Source organism: Schistocerca americana, chromosome 5, assembly GCF_021461395.2.
Source record: "Schistocerca americana isolate TAMUIC-IGC-003095 chromosome 5, iqSchAmer2.1, whole genome shotgun sequence".
In the NCBI taxonomy this organism is placed as follows: domain Eukaryota; kingdom Metazoa; phylum Arthropoda; class Insecta; order Orthoptera; family Acrididae; genus Schistocerca; species Schistocerca americana.
The window spans coordinates 668,441,401-668,457,311 of NC_060123.1; the positions used below are offsets into that span (position 1 = coordinate 668,441,401).

General features: G+C 43.1%; 1 protein-coding gene across 1 annotated transcript in view; it reads right to left on the reverse strand.

Annotated features, from left to right (window-relative positions):
• Window positions 1-3,002: 3,002 nt before the first annotated feature.
• Window positions 3,003-15,911, reverse strand: part of LOC124616622 (putative bifunctional UDP-N-acetylglucosamine transferase and deubiquitinase ALG13) — a 41,132-nt gene continuing 28,223 nt past the window's right edge. Inside the window, exon 4 of the mRNA XM_047144946.1 lies at window positions 3,003-3,452. Within this exon, the coding sequence (XP_047000902.1) occupies window positions 3,003-3,452 (450 nt within the window). The remainder of the gene's footprint in view (window positions 3,453-15,911) is intronic.

Below are 15,911 nucleotides of genomic sequence, written 5' to 3' on the forward strand. Positions count from 1 at the left end.
TTTCATAAAATTCACAGCTAAATTATTTTCCTTCAATGCAAATAAAGGATGAAGGAAACCCATATAACAAAACCAAATTTTAAACATTTTGGGTTACAATAAAAGCTGATTTCTGATTTTACTATGTAGATTTCTTTGAGGGAGTCTGATGTTTCCCATTTTCACAGCTCAGCATCCTCCCTTGACTAGCGCTAACACGGGATCTGAAAACTTTCGCTGATTTCTTATATTAGGTGCGTCTGTGGAATGAACTATTGTCTCATACATTCGCATTTTGCCGATATTGTGTTCTTACTCGCCTTAGGAGAGACCACTGAAACTTAAAACCAGGCTGTTTAATGGACAACAGTGACAAACATAACGAAGGAAACGGCCTCAAGGTGTCACACGACCTCTTTCGAAAGATGAGCTGAAATGCCGTCGTTCTGAAAAACCTACGGTGCAGTGGTGCTACTAGCGCGTGAGATTTCCTCCAATGATACATCTTGCATTTGTTGAAAGAGGACAGAAGTTGTTTCGTCCTGTGTCTTCCCTATCTTCAGAGTTCTCTCGAAGGTATCGGTATAACCTCGGTCTCCTAAACAGAATATTTGCACTGAGATAATGCAATATGCCTAAGAATCTCCGTTGCTGCAAATGAGACCCTCCCGAAAATTCAATTGGACTGATACTACTTGATTTTCTGAGTTTTTTAGAGCAGTTAATTGGTGTTGTAGATACTCTTTTACTGGCGTTCCCTCAAGTGGTTCCACAAGCTGCCCCAGAGAGAATGGCCGATATTCAGGGGTATGAGAGGAACGGTAATTCGAAGCACAAAAGTCTAGTAAACATGGACACTGCATGTGCCTTAAGGCCTACGAGTAGTTCTTCAACTTCGACACTGAGAAATTAACCTATTATGTTGCAAGCTCTTCGCTTTCAATATTTTCGGAATAGGTAGTTAGGACCAAAACAAGAAGAATATAGGTAGTTAACATGGGCTCTAGAATGCGTAGCTTGAGAACTATGAGCACTTGTTCGGTAGAAGAAATACGTTGCATAGTAGCGAAGATGAAGACGTTCTCATAGGTCTGAAGGCACACACGTACCTACAAAAAGGTTTTACCACTCATTAATTTTTGTGGATTTTCGCACAGGAATGGATAAAAGGCAGGTATAACTGGTAAACTTAACAATAAAATAAAAGAAACAGTGCACACCTCCTAAATCAGATTCACAAGAAAAATAGACACATTTGCTCGCATCCCCTTGTAAGTAGGCTGTTTATGTTTTCTTATTGGCAACGATACGTAGCGCTCTGTATGAAAATCACTGGCTGTGCTGTGTGCAGTCTGTGGCTAGTTTGCATTGTTGTCTGCCATTGTAGTGTGGGGCAGCGGCAGTTGGATGTTAACAGTGCGTAGCGTTGCGCAGTTGGATGTGAGCCGCCAGCAGTGGTGGACGTGGGGAGAAAGATGGCGGAGTTTTGAAATTTGTAAGACTGGATATCATGAACTGCTATATATATTATTACTATTAAGGTAAATACATTGTTTGTTCTCTATTAAAATCTTTCATTTGCTAACTATACCTATCAGTAGTTAGTGCCTTCCGTAGTTTGAATCTTTTATTTAGCTGGCAGTAGTGGCGCTCGCTGTATTGCAGTAGTTCGAGTAACGAAGATTTTTGGTGAGGTAAGTGATTTGTGAAACGTATAGGTTAATGTTAGTCAGGGCCATTCTTTTGTAGGGATTTTTGAAAGTCAGATTGCGTTGCGCTAAAAAATATTGTGTGTCAGTTTAAGCACAGTCTTGTACAATTTTTCTAAGGGGACGTTTCACCCTTTATAGGAAAATTTGGTACCAAGTTGCTAACTTTTTTCGTAACAGTGGTATTTAAATATCCTTCGGCACTAACGATGAGCTACAACAGCACCTCATTCACTGCATCAGGGCAAATAGCCAATGTCACAGCAAATCGGGTATTTACAAACTCTAACGTAGCTTGTATGGAGCTTCCTGGCAGATTAAAACTGTGTGCCCGACCGAGACTCGAACTCGGGACCTTTGCCTTTCGCGGGCAAGTGCTCTACCATCTGAGCTACCGAAGCACGACTCACGCCCGGTGTCACAGCTTTACTTCTGCCAGTATCTCTAACGTAGCTTTTAAGGTATGAGCTGTGCAGCCCGTGTTTACTGGACTTTTTTCCTTGTTTTGATCCATACGACCACGTGTTAAATTATGGAAAATAAAGATCTCATTAGAGAAGGGATTAGTTGAATAATGTCGAAGATGCAGAAGTGTTCGTAGCTCTTAAGGCGTGGCATTTTAAAGCCCATGTTTACTAGATATTTTGCTTCGAATTATCGTTCCTGTTATATCCCAGCATTTGGTCATGCCTCCTTGGGGTACCCTGTATAGCCCCTTACCGCGCTGGAGCTAGTGTCTGTCCAATAGGTCAACATCTTTTCCAGTCGAGATGGTTCAGGAGGGCGAAATGGTCGACTTGGCGATAGTACTACCGAAACATACACTTGGGTCATCATAGTTTATAAAAATTTGACCTAGCTCTTGCAGTACTGATTCCTCTGAGACAACAGTATAGCACATAGTTTTAAGTAAATTTGAACCCAAATGACATAGAGCCAGAAGCCAAGGAGCGTAACTGAAGGCGTACTAGAGTACAAATTTCTCGTTATTGAAGAAACACTGAGAACGTTTTACCAGCATTGTCGTTTCTTTTTTCTCTGCTTGATCACAACATAAAACGGACTTCGTTTCACAGACCTCTCACTAACGTATGCTGAGGTACCTGGAGGATGTTCGTAACCTCGAAGACTGGGACTGTATCGAAAACAACCTGCAGATGATGCCAGTGAAGTTTAGCATCGAAACGTCACCGGAGAGAAACGTGACTCGGGAGACACTGCTCGCCCCTTTCTCGCAGCCTCATCTGCGCTTCCAGCTCGACTCTGTGCGACGACAGAGCGCTGGTCAGTGGTCAAGGTGCGACCAGTGTGGGCTCACTCCGAGTACGACGTCTTGTCGGAGCCGGAGGCGGAGTTGGGCGACCCGGCGGCGGCCTTGTCGGCGGCGGCGGCTGCGGCGGCGGCAGCTGCAGCCGCCCCCGGGAGCCCGGCGTACAGGTCGTGGGGCGGCGCCAGCAGCGGCAGGGGGTAGTCGGGCGGGGGCCGGATGACGGTGGGCAGGTAGCCCGTGCCGGCGTACGGCGCCGCCAGGAAGCGCCGCTGGGGCGTCTGCTGCTGCTGCTGTGGCGGCGGCTGCAGCTGCGGGTGCGGCGGCTGCGGCTGGGGGCTGTAGCGCGGCTGCGGGGGCGGCGCCAGCGGCGAGAAGGCCGACTTGGCCAGCGGCTCGTCCAGCTGGTGCGCCTGCTGCTGCTGGTGCTGCGGCGGCGGCTGCTGGTGGCCGAAGCTGCCGCACGCCAGCACCTCGATGGCCGTGAGCACGTCGCCCTGGCAACACAAACCGGCCACCTGCTCAGTGCTTCAGCTCTGCAGCTGAGCTCTAATTGCGAGAAGGAACACCATCAAACCACACCAGACAAACAGTTACAACAAAGTTTCACAGATATCGCTACTACACTGCTGGCCATTAAAATTGCTACACCACGAAGAAGACGTGCTACACACGCGAAATTTAACCGACAGGAAGAAGATGCTGTGATATGCAAATGACTATCTTTTCAGAGCATTCACAAAAGGTTGGCACCGGTAATGACACCTACAACGTGCTGATATGAAGAAAGTTTCCAACCGATTTCTCGTACACAAACAGCAGTTGACCGGCGTTGCCTGGTGAAACGTTGTTGTGATGCCTCGTGTAAGGAGGGGAAATGCGTACCATCACGTTTCCGACTGTGGTCGAGGTCGGATTGTAGCCTATCGCGATTGCGGTTTATCGTATCGCGTCATTGCTGCTCGCGTTGGTCGAGATTCAATGACTTTTAGCAGAATATGGAATCGGTGGGTTCAGGAGGGTAATACGGAACGCCGTGCTGGATCCCAACGGCCTCGTATCACTAGCAACCGAGATGACAGCCATCTTACCCGCATTGCTGTAACGGATCGTGCAGCCACGTTTCGATCCCTGAGTCAACAGATGGGGACGTTTGCAAGACAACAGCCATCTGCACGAACAGTTCGACGACGTTTGCAGCAGCATGGACTATCAGCTCGGAGACCATGGCTGTGGTTACTCTTGACGCTGCATCACAGACAGGTGCGCCTGCGGTGGTGTACTCAACGACGAACCTGGGTGCACGAATGGCAAAACGTCATTCTTTCGGATGAATCCAGGTTCTGTTTACAGCATCATGATGGTCGCACCCGTGTTTGGCGACATCGTGGTGAACGCACATTGGAAGCGTGTATTCGTCATCGCCGTACTGGCGTATCACCCGTCGTGATGGCATGGGGTGCCATTGGTTACACGTCTCGGTCACCTCTTGTTCGCATTGACGGCATTTTGAACAGTGGACGTTACATTTCAGATATGTTACGACCCGTGGCTCTACCCTTCATTCGATCCCTGCGAACCCTACATTTCAGCAGGATAATGCACGACCGCAAGTTGTAGGTCCTATACGAACCTTTCTGGATACAGAAAATGTTCCACTGCTGCCCTCGCCAGCACATTCTCCAGATCTGGTGTTTGGTTGCCTAGCAACTGGCTCGTCACAGTACGCCAGTCACTACTCTTGATGAACTGTGGTATCGTGTTGAAGCTGCATGGGCAGCTGTACCTGTACACGCCATCCAAGCTCTGTTTGACTCAATGCCCAGGCGTATCAAGGCCGTTATTACGGCCAGAGGTGGTTGTTCTGGGTACTGATTTCTCAGGATCTATGCACCCACATTGCGTGAAAATGTAATCACATGTCAGTTCTAGTATAATATATTTGTCCAATGAATACCCGTTTATCATTTGCATTTCTTCTTGCTGTTGCAATTTTAATCGCCAGTAGTGTAGTTAATAATTTTGGTGGATGAACAGAACCGAGATATAATTGGTGAACCTAACAAGAAAATCAAAGAGAAACAAGCCACACCACCTAAATCAGATTCAAAACAACAAATATACACATTTGCACGCATTCTCATCATAGGGAAAATTTTTACAACGAGTTGCTAACTTTTTTCATAACAGTGGTACTCAAATATCCTTCAGCACTAGTAGTAAACTAAAACAGCAGCCGCGCGGGGTAACCGACAACAGCACATCATTCGCTGCAACAAGACGAACAGCCAGGGTCACAGCAGATGAGGTATTTGCGAACATCCATGTGGCAACAAGCAGACCTGGAATACCAGTGATTTTTTACACACCTTTAATGAAATTTTAAGAAACCGAAACTGCTGCTCAATTCTCACTCACAACTAGTTAAAATGCCAATGATTACAACGTTATATAATTTGCCAGCAACATTAATTGATCATATGGCACTGATGGCTGGACTCCCCTCCTGAGGAAGTTCCTTAACCGAGTTGCAAGTCTTTTCAGTTGATGCCACACTGAGTGACTTGCGTGCCCGTGATGATGAAATGATGATGAGCTCACCACAACGAATCTCCGATCCGGCCAGGAATCAAACCGACGTCCACTGCATTCGCAGTCAGACGCGCTGACCACTCAACGAAGGAGGCGACATCATTCTATATATTATAAATAATACTGTGGTTCTATAATCATGTAACAATTTCATTTTCATAATCTCTAATATCTGTTGTATTTCTGTCTGTGTAACATCTTTAGCCGACCGCTGTGGTCGAGGCGCTTCAGTCCGGAACCACGCGGCTGCTACGGTCGCAGGTTCGAATCCTGCCTCGGGCATGGATGTGTGTGATGTCCTTAGGTTAGTTGGGTTTAAGTAGTTCTAAGTCTAGGGGATTGATGACCCCAGATGTTAAGTTCCATAGTGCTTGAAGCCATTTGAACAATTTTTGTAACATCTTTGAGCTCTTAAATCTAACAACTGAAAGAAAATCAGCCCTCGGTCACTATTTTTAACAAATTAACCTGGTTTCGACACTGCTAGGAGTGTCTTCCTCAGAATTTAAAACAAAGAATGGTCTATATTCTATAACATGGTCACAGAAGTATGACTAAAAGTGTATGATAGAGTATAAGTACAGAAACACTGGCAGTACTTATATGTCATTCATAAAATAATAAATATGCCAAAAGGGCATTAAATCTAAGGTATTTTTCCACAAACTCTGTTTTCCCATACAAGCAAGTTAGATGTTGTGAGTGAATGTGCTCCCAAAGTTATTAACATCTATTGTACCAAAGGCTTAACATGGAAGTATCAATATTTACCATGTTGTATAACAAACAGATAATGTGTAAAAAACTGAGATATTTTTTGTGAAAAATGTGTTGAATGTGTTGTGGAAAAGACGTGGACTCTCCAACTGTATGTAAGCACTGTAATACTTAACAACACATACCATGTACCAACTTCCAATTGCTTCAGTTGGATCTATTTACTCATCATCACTTATTTGTTTTTTATTGAAACAGTGATGACCAACCCTGAGCAATGAAACATGTAATTGAATGCAAACCGCCTGAAGATGGGCACAAGATCGAAACCGGTAGTGGATGAAACAACATTATCTTCTATTGTAATTGGGAAATTATTCTGCTCACTAACTTTTATTGATTTACTTATACCTATTTTATGTTAAAAAAATGATTCAAATGGCTCTGAGCACTATGGGACTTAACTGCTGAGGTCATCAGTCCCCTAGACTTAGAACTACTTAAATCTAACTAACATAAGGACACCACACACATCCATGCCCGAGGCAGGATTCGAACCTGCGACCGTAGCGGTCGTGCGGTTCCAGACTGAAGCGCCTAGAACCTCTCAGACACACCGGCCGGCCCTATTTCATGTGTTCTGTCTACAAATATATAATGTAAAGTCCCCCGGTGCGGTTTCAGTCTGTATGTTCATTCTTATCTCATGATCTTCTGATACAGTTTTCAGTAACAGGTAGATTGATTCACGAGGAAGGGTTGTGAATGTAATTTATAAATGTTTCGTACAAACTGGCTAATCCATGATCAGTTCAAGTCACCTGCTGCTGTGAAAATGACGTCATAGCCTCTAGCTGTGAATGGCAGAACTCTTTGGAATCCTCTATACATCCCTAACGCCTCCCGACTGCGGCGCCAAGCCTGTGCGAGCTACTGCTACCGGAAGGATTGCACGAAAAACCGCCAACATCCTAAGCGATTTGCGATGCAGGACGTGTCACATATTAAGCTGCTTAGAATGGATTTATCTGTACAGTGTTAATGTTTAGGTCGTGTGAAAGGGATGCATTTTCCTCTCAATGATGTGAAATTCGCCAGAAATGACACTTGATGCGAATTAAACGTTAAACTGCAGGTTCTCTTCCCCAGAATGGATAACTGGTGTAGATTAGGGACACACAGCTCACTGAAGTAGCGTCCAGTTGATAGGTTAATGATCCACGCAAAATAACTATTATTGGAATTATACATCTATATATATCTTCCTCTGTATCTGAAGCCACGTTTTCTCTATGTATGTGAAGGCTAATCTTAGGTACTACTGCAGGATATTTCATACAGTTTTCCCTAACAGACTGATTCATTAGGCAGTTTTGTGTGTGTAATTTACTAGCACTGCACCAGTCAACTCGCTCAGCCATAGGTTACGTAGTGCTGCTACCTGTGCGAAGCCTGGGCAGGCCGCTAATTATTTACTAAAAACCATGTTTCGAAGTATAAAACTCACCTTCAGGCAAATATGGCAACACAAAAAACCTTTACCGAAAATACGCCATGTCTGACGATGCTCTATAGTCGTCTCTCCCGGCTGATCGGAAGAGACGGTCATACCACGACCGAGATTAGAAGGCCATCTCATAAACGTGTTATACATTAAATTTTGATGACATCGTTACTTTTTTACAGATACCAAATCTGTACATTCGAAAGGTTGTCTCTTCTAGGGGATCATGGAAAGATGAAGACCTTAAAAATGCTATTAATAAAGTAAACAACAGATTAGGCTTGGTTCTATATTCAACTAACTGGATAACTAAGACGATTTCTCATTACTTTCCGTATAAAACTAGTTGTGTTCCAACAAATTAATAAAAGTGTTAAAAATTTCAAGAATTGTAAAATGACTTTTACAAATGAGGTTCTGTGTAAGTTGTACTTTACCTATACTTCCTATCTTTATAAAATATTTTTTACCTCAAGAGATTCAATAAAACGTGTTTAAAGTATTAAAAGTTTTTTTACAATTTTCTCTCTGATTGTAAAGTGTTTAGTCCGAAGGCCATCTATCCCTTACGTGTCTGACCGTCTATCCCTAATATTCCGGTAAGATGGCCAAGCGTTACACATTTCTTAAGAATTTGAACAAGTATGCAATTTTTCATATCTTTGTAAACGAAGTCGACTACTGCTTTTTATGAATTGAAAAGGCAATTTATTGAAAGTTTCAGGCTGAGCTTGTGAATTAGGCTGTGAAACTGGCTTTGAGAATATTATGGCCATCCATCCCGTGTTTACCCTATTTCATTTTCAAAAATTACCTAGTTTTTTTCTTTTTTTTTTTTACTGGTTAGATGTTACTTTATGAATATTTCTCGTATTTGACGCCACAGTAAGAACGTTGCCGTACAGGCAGTAGTGGAAAATAATTTTATGATCCCTTAAGATGATCACAGGAATCTTGCTGCCAAAACTTGAAGCAAAATATATGCTTCTTGTACATATAGAAAGTTCAAAGATGAGCAGAACGTTTTTTGGTATCTAGAGACAAAGGAGAAAGTGTCACGGACATGATACAAGATTTGGGGGTGGACATCATTAAAACAAAGGTGTTTCTCGTTGCGGCGGGATCTTCTCACGAAATTTCAATCACTAACTTTTTCCTCCGAATACGAGAATATTTTGTTGACACCGGCGTACACAGGGAGAAACTGTCATCATAATAAAATGAATTAAGAGCTCGCACAGAAATATATAGGTGTCCTTCTCCGCGTTCTTCGAGAATGGAATAATAGAGAATTATTGTAAAGGTAGTTCGACAACCCTCTGCCAGGCACTTTAGTGCGATTTGCAGAGTGTCCCTGCAGATGTAGATGTGGCTATTCCGCCTGATATCCTAAAGGAAAATGCAATGCGAGGCAGACTAGAATCACCATGATACAAGCTAAAACCATGATAAGTTTAAGGTAAGGTTCCTCATTGAAATCACTGATATTTGGTTTGTATGCAGAAGGAGCAATTGGAGAAGTAAAGAAGGGTCATACACTGATAAACAACTGTTAGCTCGGGACGTAACTGTGGTTGCCGAAGGTGAACAGGAATTGACTCGGTTCTTTCATGAAATGGAACGTGAGCTAACTCGAAATCATAACATCCACGAAAAACGACGAGAAAGGTAAGGTAACAGTGTGCGCTGCACACAGCCAAGCCAAAGGGCTACATGTTAAATTTGGACAAGAGTTGCCATATCTCAAGTTTTCTCGGCGTGATTTGTTAATTAATCTTGGAAAAGAAACTGCAGAAGAGGTCGGCGAATTTTGCTGTCCGGGAAGTAGAATAGAAAAGGAAAAAAGATGCAACAAAGCCAAAGTGGCAAGGAGTACACATAGCGGAAGTGCATTATATAGAGACGAACGGGCTACTAACATTAAAAAATATAAATCTTAACACAATAAAAAGATTAATTAAAAAGTATTTTTGATGTACATTTCTGCAAGAGTGCGAAGCATTGACAGCTTTGATGTGTGGTGTTACAGGAGACAATTTAAGATCAGATGGGTTGATCAACGAAGACGAGTCAGAGAGAGAAAACGTTTAATAAAGAATTAAGTGAGGCGAAGATCTAGAATGGTTGGGCACGTATTACGACACGAGCCGTTGCTGAAGACTGCAGCAGAGGAATATATGAGCATATAAGGCAGGACAAACACTTGATTTAAGAACAGCAAAGGTAGGTTACGTACGTGGACGAGACCTGAAGACACTGGAAGGCTTCAGAGAGGTTATATAATGGTAACACAGAGAGTTCCGAACCAGATTTAGACCTACAAAATATTTCAAGGGACTTGTATGGAGTCTGACTTGCATTTATTGCTTGTGAACTGCATATCACAAATGAAGACACTTCAGAAAGGTAGGAATTTAAGGACATGTGACGTGGATACATTGAAAGAAACAGAAATTGCTGAGAATTGCATAGGGAGAATTACGCAACACATACACGAGGTTCACATCGTTCAATTCTTTATCTGTAAGCCTTTTCTGTTGTGTATCACTGTCAAGATACAACTAACATTGTCAGAAAAACAAACCACAGCAGAACCGCGCAACAGGGCCTACTTAGTGCAAGTTTGAGGGCGAGGAGTAAAGTGAGAGTTACTGTTGTCAACATCGAACAAGCTTGTTTCCGAATTGGACAGACAGACCATACAGTCGACATTTCCGCAGATATTTTCGGTGTAATACGAGTACTAAGATACATCAAACTAAACGCAAATACTGTTTAACGACCAACTTGAGACCACAGAAAAAAAGTTCAAATGTGTGCGAAATCTTATGGGACTTAACAGATAAGCTCATCAGTCGATAAGCTTACACACTACTTAACCTAAATTATCCAAAGGACAAACACACACACCCATGCCCGAGGGAGGACTCGAACCTCCGCTGGGATCAGCCGCACAGTCCATGACTGCAGCGCCCCAGACCGCTCGGCTAATCCCGCGCGGCTGAGACCACATATCTCGTATACCAAAATACTCACAGAATTCCCTTAACAGCCTCCGAAATTTTGTGGGTGGAGTCCCGTTCACCGCCTGCAGCAGGATACCACAGCAAACACTCTTCTTCTTCCACCAGTCCCGCACACAAACACTCGCGTTTACAATAGGAGAAAAAACCTAATAAAGCCTTCTTCCAAATTAGACAACACACACACACACACACACACACACACACACACACACACACACACACACACATGACCACTGCTTCTGGCAGTCTGGCCTCGGCAGCCAGAGACAATGGTCATGTGTGTGAGAGTTGCGTTTGAGTGTGTGGTTGTCCTAAACGCAGACTGTGGCATTATCAGCCCTGTCGTCCTATCCACATCTCTTACGGCTTCTCGGAATATAAAACAGGCAACCGTCGTAAGATACCATGAGCACGGAGTTCCGCCTAGCATCGTGAACTTGTCGTAATTCTTTGTGCATTTCTCTAAAGGTGTTTCCTCGTGGACCCAAACGATAAACTGTAGCAGATAAATCAGTGGCTGTCTTAGTGCCGCTGCAGATGGCAGTGCTGGAATACCTTCCGTAAGCTTGTACTTTTTACTGTTCTGTGGAATGGAATTGCATCAAAGATCTTCGGTGTTAGGCCTGAATAGAGTTATCGGCAATGTCATTGGTTTCCGGTGCGTATGTCAGCATACATGATCCTAGTTGTTCACGTTGAGGATATAAATTAATACTAAAGTATTAAAACTCTTCCGCTGACATGACAATGTGCGTCCACTACGTCTGTTTGAGTAAGTCCCGATCCACAGATCCTCCGATTCAAAACTAGACTACCGCCGTCTATGATCATATCTGACATTTTTCGCATCTTTCGTTTCCGTAAGTTATTTGCTTATGTAAATGTATCAAACTAGGCATCGGGATAAAGTCGCCTTTAAACTGTAGGTCGTCCCAAATCCGGCGCGGTGAGCAGAAAGAGAATGGCGTACTATCTCGAATGTTCGAGTTGATGACTGCTTTATTATTCATTTACATTTTAGATGGTATCACTGAATATGTCTTTTTGGTACCTTTCCGTCAAATCCACAGCATGTATAAGAAAGTGCCAAAGGAGTCAACTGTATCCTGCAGTATTCTGGAGATCTATTCTCAACACAAATGTACCAAATACCTTACTACTGGAAACTACCATATAATATCCAGAAACGCCTACTGCGGAAAACAAGTTTGACTGAAGGCGTCACATTTGGAAACAAAAACCTGTTCTCCTCAGTAGTAGAATCTTCTACGGGCACATCTCTGTTCCGCAAGGACCATAGGGTTGAAGATGGAAGGTACACCTACATACCAATACCACCAAACCCTCCCCTCTACCTCCTCCTCTCCTGTTGTATCCGTGTATGGTGCGCCGGAAGGAAGAATTGTTTGCAGCATTCTCCATATGACCGGATTTCCTTAATTTTACCCGTTTGGCCATTGCAACAAATATACCTCATGAGTTATGATACTTCATTATACAATGGATCGCCACTGATAAATAAAAATACCACAAAATCATCTTGAATCAAACACTGTATGACAAGGTTGTTGGTGTGGCCATTATCCATCCGCAGTAAAACGATAAGTATTCGTTTCATAAACTGAAATGCCTTTTTCTTCCTGGAATCCATATTTATGTTCCAGACTCTTTTCATCTTTTATATTACGGTATCTTCAGTGAATTGAACCTTGCAGTTCCTCTTATCCGGTCATACGTGAATGACAGTGTGACTTCTAACCTAAAGTCAGATAAGAGGAAAAGAAGATTTTGGCTGGAAAAATGAATGACTGTAGATAGTAATTTACTAATGTAAAAATTATGCTGTGAACTGTTTTCTAATCTATAAGTGTCGCATATAAAAGCAAAACTGTAAGATTAAATTCACTGAAGGCGAAACGCGTAGGGCGTACGGAATATAAATAAATATAAATTCCAGCAAGGAAAAGGGGTTTCAGTTTATAAAACAAACACTTTATTGGAAGCATTACACACCTTAGACTGTGTTTCAACTGAATTCTCGTTTTCTTACACACATACATCAGATAGACATCTTATGTTATGTATTCACAATTAAGAACTGTAAGAACTATGCTGAATGTAAGCACAACGAGATAGTGACAGCTTATTTGGCAACATCGTCATCTTGGAATTCCCTTCCGGCAATGAAAACTTGCGGGTTGAAAAACATGAAAAAGAAAACAGTCCCATAATTTCAAATGCGATGCCGTCTGTTTAGCCCACGTGATGCAATTTGCATACACTGGACAGTATGTACTGGCATTGGTGTTGCACCATCTTCTTAAAAATTCAGTCGACTGTAAATCTTGCTTGTCCCAAGTCAGGCTGCAGAGTAACTTACAAGTTATCACGTCGTACACGACTGTGGTCTGACTGAAAAGCGACATCGTTCCTGTCGTTCGTATTTGTGATCCCTCTTTCGTGTCAGTGATTCCCTCTGGTTTATGTGCTTGCGGCCTAACCAAAAAATCGTACTTACCTTCTGTCTATATGACAGTTGCATATTAGAGGGGTCACTTGAACGGTTCATCGTAATAACGTGAACCGATTCAATTTACAGGTCGTTATATTAACTTGTATTTAAACATTGGTGCGTGCTGAAGATTTATGGGACAGTGGGTGCCTTCCACAAACGACGACTATTCTGAAAGTCATACTGCGTCTGCTTCTTGATCGACCAGTTAAAAGTGAAACAGCTCACTCTGGTAGCCAAAGTCAGTATCATACTCCACGTGAGTGCGACATCTGTATCTGGTAAGATGCAAACAATTATTGCGAAGTCTGGAAGACGAGAATACGAGTTACCAAAAGGATAGATTGAATAGTTTTATAGCTACAGTATAATGTTAAAATTTTCAGGTTTACCTTTTAAATTACACATATTATGGTATCGGTACGACGCAGGACCGTCTTGTGAGCCGTCACAGTATGTATTCAGTTTGGTGTCCCACTCATTAGAAGTGCAAAGAAGTGGTGAAAACTCGGCACATCCATAGTAGCCTGGCTGACTTCGGCATCCGCTTTTCGAGAAACGAAAGCCCGTTGATCAAGGAAAAAGGAGATATAACACAAAGCTTCCTCCACTACTTTCCACAACAACTAAAATACACTTTGATAGCTATAACTACGCCCATAATTATTATTATCGTAGGTGACATTTGGAACTTTGCAATGCGTAATGTAGTTGGTCAATATACAGGGTGGTCAACTGATCGTGCCGGCCGGTGTGGCCGTGCGGTTAAAGGCGCTTCAGTCTGGAACCGCGTGACCGCTACGGTCGCAGGTTCGAATCCTGCCTCGGGCATGGATGTGTGTGATGTCCTTAGGTTAGTTAGGTTTAACTAGTTCTAAGTTCTAGGCGATTGATGACCTCAGAAGTTAGGTCGCATAGTGCTCAGAGCCATTTGAGCCAACTGATCGTGACCGGGCCGAGTATCTCACGAAATAAGCATCAAACAAAAAACTACAAAGAACGAATCTCGTCTAGCTTGAAGGGGAAAACCAGATGGCGCTATGGTTGGCCCGCTAGATGGCGCTGCCATAGGTCAAACGGATTTCAACTGCGTTTTTTTAAAACAGGAACCCCCATTTTTTATTACATATTCGTGTAGTACGTAAAGAAATATGAATGTTTTACTTGCACCATTTTTTTCGCTTTGTGAGAGATGGCGCTGTAATAGACAATTTTAGACGAACAGTTGGTAACAGGTAGGTTTTTTAAATTAAAATACAGAACGTAGGTACATTTGACATTTTATTTCGGTTGTTCCAATGTGATACATGTACCTTTGTGAACTTATCATTTCTGAGAACGCATGCTGTTACAGCGTGATTACCTGTAAATACCACATTAATGCAATAAATGCTCAAAATGTTGTTCGTCAGCCTCAATGCATTTGGCAATACGTGTAACGACATTCCTCTCAACAGCGAGTAGTTCGCCCTCCGTAATGTTCGCACATACATTGACAACGCGCTGACGCATGTTGTCAGGCGTTGTCGGTGGATCACGATAGCAAATATCCTTCTACTTACCCACAGAAAGAAATCCGGGGACGTCATATCCGGTGAACGTGCGGGCCATAGTATGGTGCTTCGACGACCAATCCACCTGTCATGAAATATGCTATTCAATACTGCTTCAACCGCATGCAAGCTATGTGCCGGACATCCATCATGTTTGAAGTACATCGCCATTCTGTCATGCAGTGAAACATCTTGTAGAAACATCGGTAGAACATTACGTAGGAAATCAGCATACATTGCACGATTTAGATTGCCATCGATACAATGGGAGCCAATTATCCTTCCTCCCGTGATGCCGCACCACACATTAACCCGCCAAGGTCGCTGATGTTCCACTTGTCGCAGCCATCGTGGATTTTCCGTTGCTCAATAGTGCAATTTATGCCGGTTTACGTTACCGCTGTTGGTGAATGACGCTTCGTCGCCAAACAGAACGCGTGAAAAAAATCTGTCATCTTCCCGTAATTTCTCTTGTGCCCAGTGGCAGAACTGTACACGACGTTCAAAGTCGTCGCCATGCAATTCCTGGTGCATAGAAATATGGTACGGGTGCAATCGATATTGACGTAGCATTGTCAACACCGACGTTTTTGAGATTCCCGATTCTCGCGCAATTTGTCTGCTACTGATATGCAGATTAGCTGCGACAGCAGCTAAAACACCTACTTGGGCATCATCATTTGTTGCAGGTAGTGGTTGACGTTTCACAACTCGCTATCCAAAACAAACACTTTACTGTAAGCATTACACACCTTATACTGTGTTTCAGCTGAACTGTTTCCTTAAATAACGTAACTATCCGGCGAACGGTCCGGACACTTCGATGATTCGTCCAGGATACCGAGCAGCATACACAGCACACGCCCGTTGGGCATTTTGATCACAATAGCCATACATCAACACGATATCGACCTTTTCCGCAATTGGTAAACGGTCCATTTGAACACGGGTAATGTATCACGAAGCGAATACCGTGCGCACTGGCGGAATGTTACGTGATACCACGTACTTATACGTTTGTGACTATTACAGTGCCATCTATCACAAAGCGA